Source organism: Monoraphidium neglectum (genome assembly GCF_000611645.1).
Source record: "Monoraphidium neglectum strain SAG 48.87 unplaced genomic scaffold scaffold00578, whole genome shotgun sequence".
Taxonomy (NCBI): domain Eukaryota; kingdom Viridiplantae; phylum Chlorophyta; class Chlorophyceae; order Sphaeropleales; family Selenastraceae; genus Monoraphidium; species Monoraphidium neglectum.
In genome coordinates this window covers 12,881-17,368 of record NW_014013050.1, presented here as the reverse complement: position 1 = coordinate 17,368, position 4,488 = coordinate 12,881, and the positions used below count along the sequence as shown (strand labels likewise).

The window sequence follows — 4,488 nt, the reverse complement described above, 5'->3', positions numbered from 1 at the left end:
GGCTGTCGGTGTTTGTCGGGGGTGACCGCGGTGCGGCGGGTCTTGGTTGGGCAAGGGCCGCGGCGGCCTCTCAAGACGCAGCTGCAGGGCTGGCGCAACAGCCAAGCTGGGTGGACCCTGATGCAGCCGGGGCCCTGGCCAGCGACCACCAGGAGGCAGGTGCACCAGCAGACAGGCTAGTGCAACTCTACAACATGAGCTGCTGTATCTATGGCGAGCATTGCGCCACGCCCGAACAGCTGGCGGCTGCTGCTGCGGGCAGCTCAGTTCCTTGGGGGCTTCTGCCTTGCAGCGGCTCGGCGGGCATGGCGGCATCACTTGCCACGACGGTTGGCTGCGGTCGACGCGCATGCCGTTCCAACATGTTCGATGCACCCAAAGTTGACCCCTGCTTCTGGCCAGCGCTCTCGACAGCGGCCCCCGCCAACGCGCCCAGCCAAAGCACCAGCACTCTGTGCAGTGAGTGCAGCGGGAACGAGGACGCCGCCCGCACCTCTCCGCCCCCTTCGATTCGTGTGAGGTGCGCTAGTCTCCGATTAATGGTGACGCTCCTTTCCGTTTTGTATTGCTTCACCATGGCGCGGCGAAGGACTCACGAAGTGCCGGTGACCCGCTGCACGAGCGATCCACTGGCCCTACAGAGCCTGAGATTATGAGATAAGCAAGCGTTACTTGCTGTTGGAGCGATTACACCGGCCCGAGCATACAGACGGCCTACAGTCTTAGGTTCGCGCCAGGCTGAAACGCTGCAACAGGGAGATTCAAATGGCATTAATGCACTTCAAGCTCAGAGGTGGGTTGCGAAGGTCATTCGCCGAAAGAGGGCCGACACACCCGGTCACCGTCAGGGGCAGCCTCGTCCTTCGCGAATCGCTGGATGTAGGCTGGACACGCCCAGTAGTGCTGCTTGTAGGGCTCACCAAATATGACTTGCCAGATAGATTGCGTGTGAGCAGTGTGCATGGTGCAACGTGACAGGCATGTAGCCAATTCTGTATCATAAGCCAGGCTAGGTGACGACACAACTGAACAACATCACCGCTGGCAGCATATCTGCTGGCACCAGACAGGGAGGAGCGGCACGAAATTCCCCAGGGACCGGCACTTCTGCTTGTTGCGAGCGCGAGGCCGCAAGGCATCGGGTCCGATCGCCGGATGGTACTACCTGTATACAGCCACCCAGGCTGCCCACACGGAGCAGTTCACACTGCAATGCGTGGTATTGGCAGCAAGCTGGCCAGCTGCATTAAAGCCACCGGCAAGAGCTATTTGCTGTATGGTAAATGCCAAAGCTAGTCGGACAGGCGTGGGGGTTTCAGGGGCAGGCTGCCTTTCGGGGCGCCTGGTGCACTGTCGCGAGCAAGCGGGCCTCAGTGGCAGCGGGTTGCCCAGGGGGCGCGGGCTCTCAGAGATGACCGAGGAGGCCCAGAGTGTGCCTGTAGCAGTTTGCGACGAATGCGCGCATCCAGGAGCGGATGCACCATGTCAATCTTGGAGGAACCTCCTAGGTGTCATGCCCCCTCGCTGATACGGATCCATGACACACGCGTGTCTGAGCACGCGTGCACATGCACATACACACGCATGAGCGCGAGCGCACATGCCGAAAAACAGCCTGTCAGGTGCCGATGGCATCACCAAGGATTGATAACACTGCTGTATTACAATGCTCGCTAAAGCTCGATTTGGACACTTGTGCAGAGATGAATTGCACACGCCAACAAACTCGCCGGACCCACCCGACACACACATCACGCGCGGCTGCCGCCCTCAAGCAAACGCTGTAAATGGCCAGATGCAGCTGGAGCGTAGCCACCGCGTCCACCACACCGTCACGCCAAAAGCCTTCCAACGACTCTCTAGCACAACACGATGCTTCAAAACGCGCAAACTGCACATGAGCAAGACACTGTTGCGTCGCCTCACAGCCCGAGATCCGCACATTCCCGTCATCCCTGGCCCGTCGCCGCGTCGCACTCGGGGATGGGCCCCTTGTAGAACTGCAGCAGCGGCAGTTGCGCCTTCAGCAGCGACAACTCCTCTGTGGCGGCCAGCGGCTCAACACAACTCCCATCTTTGAGCGTCATGCCACAGGGGGCCGTCATCACAAGCCGCGTCAGCCGCGTGAGTGCTGACAGCCTTGGAAGGTCCCCTGAACGGTACACGGCGCGGTTGGCCGTGTCGAGCGACAGATCCTCAAGCCGCGAGAGGGCGGACGCCAGCTTCAGGGCGGCTTCCGTCTCGTCACCTGCCCCTAGGTGCAGCTTTCTCAACGCCCGAAACGGCTGACCCGCGACCCCCCGCGCAGCTGCCATGCCTGCAGGGTGCGGCTGCGGCGCTAACCCCTCCGGTGGCGCGCCGCAGCGCCACAGCTGCAGTGAGGTCAGGGCGCCTCCCAGCAGCTGGCCGTCCGCCAGGGCCCACCAGCCGGCGCTGTCCAGCTCCAGCTGATCCAAAGCCAGGTGTTCCAGCGGCGGCAGCGCCGCCACCACAGTCGCGGCCGCTCGCCTCTCCGCTGCACCCTCCGCGGCCGCCCCGGCCGCCGCCTCCGCGCCACTGCTGCGGCCGGCGCCGTCGGCAGGACTTGCGGTTTCAGGTCCCAGCCGACCGGCCGGTGACGTCACCACAGCAGCAGCTGCCGCCAGCTGTCTGGCCAGCCCCTGCCTTGAGAGATCTGAGAGATCAATCGAAACGCTCCTACCCAGCTCCAGCCGCCGCAGCCGTGCGAAGCCGAGCAGCCACGACCAGTGGACTTGGATGGCATTCACGCCGGCGCATCGGATCTGTAGATTCGTGAGAGATCCGGCTGCCGACGACTCTGCGAAGCTGTTGAGGGCGCGCCACGCCTGAGCAGGGTTTTGAGGCAGGGGTGGACCCGGGCAATCACGTGAAGGGGCAGCAGCAGGGTCCAAATCGTGGCAGCTTACCTAGACTCGCCTCAAAACACACCCTGCGGTGTCAACCGGAGTGCTGAGCCGAGGCGAGATGTTTTGCACGCATGCCGGCGATCGCCCTCGCGGCAAGCCGGCTCGGCAGTGAGCGCACCTGCAGCGCGTCTTCTGCGACGTCGCCAGTCCACAGGTCAACCGAGAGCGACTCGAGGCCGGAAATGCAGCCGATCTCGCTCAGGCCTGCCGGGCTCACGCCTGGTCCCCTAGTCGGGTCCGCCTCGCGCGCCACCACCTGGCGCAGCCTGGGCAGGCGGCTGAGCAGTGCCACGCCAGATATTGCGCCGTCGCGGGGCGCGTCCGGGCCGGCGCCAGTGCCGCCGAGCGCGGCGGGCATGAGGGCCAGACGCCGCAGCCGCGGGCCGCAGCCCGCGCACGCAAGCGCGGCCGCGGCGGCGCGCGCGACGGGCGCCGCACAGAGTGCCTCGGCGCCGTCCATGCTAGGTCTCCGGCACTCGGCGAGCCGACGCTGGAAGTAGACCGAGATGTCCTGGACCCATTCTATATCTAGAGACTCCAGCAGCGGCTTGGTCGACGCCAGGGTGGTGAACAGGCGGCCCAAGGAAGCTTCCGAGGGCGGCTTTGAAAAAACAAGCCACAGCTTGACCACCGCACGCTGCGCCGCAGGGCACACGCGCGCGAGGCCGGCGGCGGCGGCCGATCCGCCGCTCTCGAACAAGCGCGCATCGACGCACACGGCGTCAAACGCGCCGGCGAGCGCGTCGGCGAGCGGGCGGCAAGTCTCTCTCAGCGACACGCGAGACTGGGTGGGGAGCGCGCGGCCAATCATACAGAGGACGCTATGCGGCAGCGACTCCAGGGTGCAACCGTGGGGCTCTTCCCCGGGCGGCGCACCGCCTGCATCGACGCCCTGGTCCTGCAGGAAGGCGAGGCGACGGCTGATCACTTGCGTGCAAAACGGATGAATGCCGCCGCTCTTGTCCATGCAGGCGGCGAATCATGGGAAGCACGTGCGCCTGCAGGGAAGCGGCGAGCAAGCGCGTGTGTGCTCACAGAGCACTTCGCCCACCTGCAGTCGTGGCACAACCTGCGACATACTGACGCTTATGACGAGTGACACGACAGATCAAGAATAATGTGGGCAAGATTGGAGCAAGGTTCTCGCCGCTTTGTTGCTGATTTGCGATTTGCCATCGACGTGGTTGAAATGGAAGAAGTAGATGAACTCTACTCAACTTGAAATGCGCAACACGAAGTCCCTGTGTGCTTGCAATCAGGTACGGCATGCCACGTCTTCGCCAAGTCATCCGTCACCCCGTCACCCGCGGCGCCCGCCAAAAGTGCTGCGTCATACACAGGCTCTTGCTGCAGGGGTGGTTTAGCAAATGCAGACATAAAACGGATGCAGGATCTGGACCATCACAACATCGGTGTGCAAAGCTGCAGCTCCGAGGTGAATGCCAACCGGCATGCACCAGCAGAGGCGCGGCAAAGGCCACCCGGTTACTCCGCTGCATCAAGAGCCAATGTACCACGGAGTTGACGTACAGGCTTGCTGCCGCGCCAGCAGTCTAGGAAT

At 63.6% G+C, this 4,488-nt stretch overlaps 1 protein-coding gene across 1 annotated transcript; it reads right to left on the bottom strand.

Moving 5' to 3' along the window:
• Nucleotides 1-1,949: 1,949 nt before the first annotated feature.
• On the bottom strand, nt 1,950-3,738 carry MNEG_4243 (hypothetical protein; the record flags this gene model as incomplete). The annotated part of the gene is made up of 2 exons (XM_014047280.1): nt 1,950-2,000; nt 3,046-3,738. The coding sequence occupies 2 exons, from the start codon at nt 3,736-3,738 to the stop codon at nt 1,950-1,952; spliced, it is 744 nt and encodes a 247-aa protein (XP_013902734.1).
• Between the last annotated feature and the right edge of the window lie 750 nt (nt 3,739-4,488).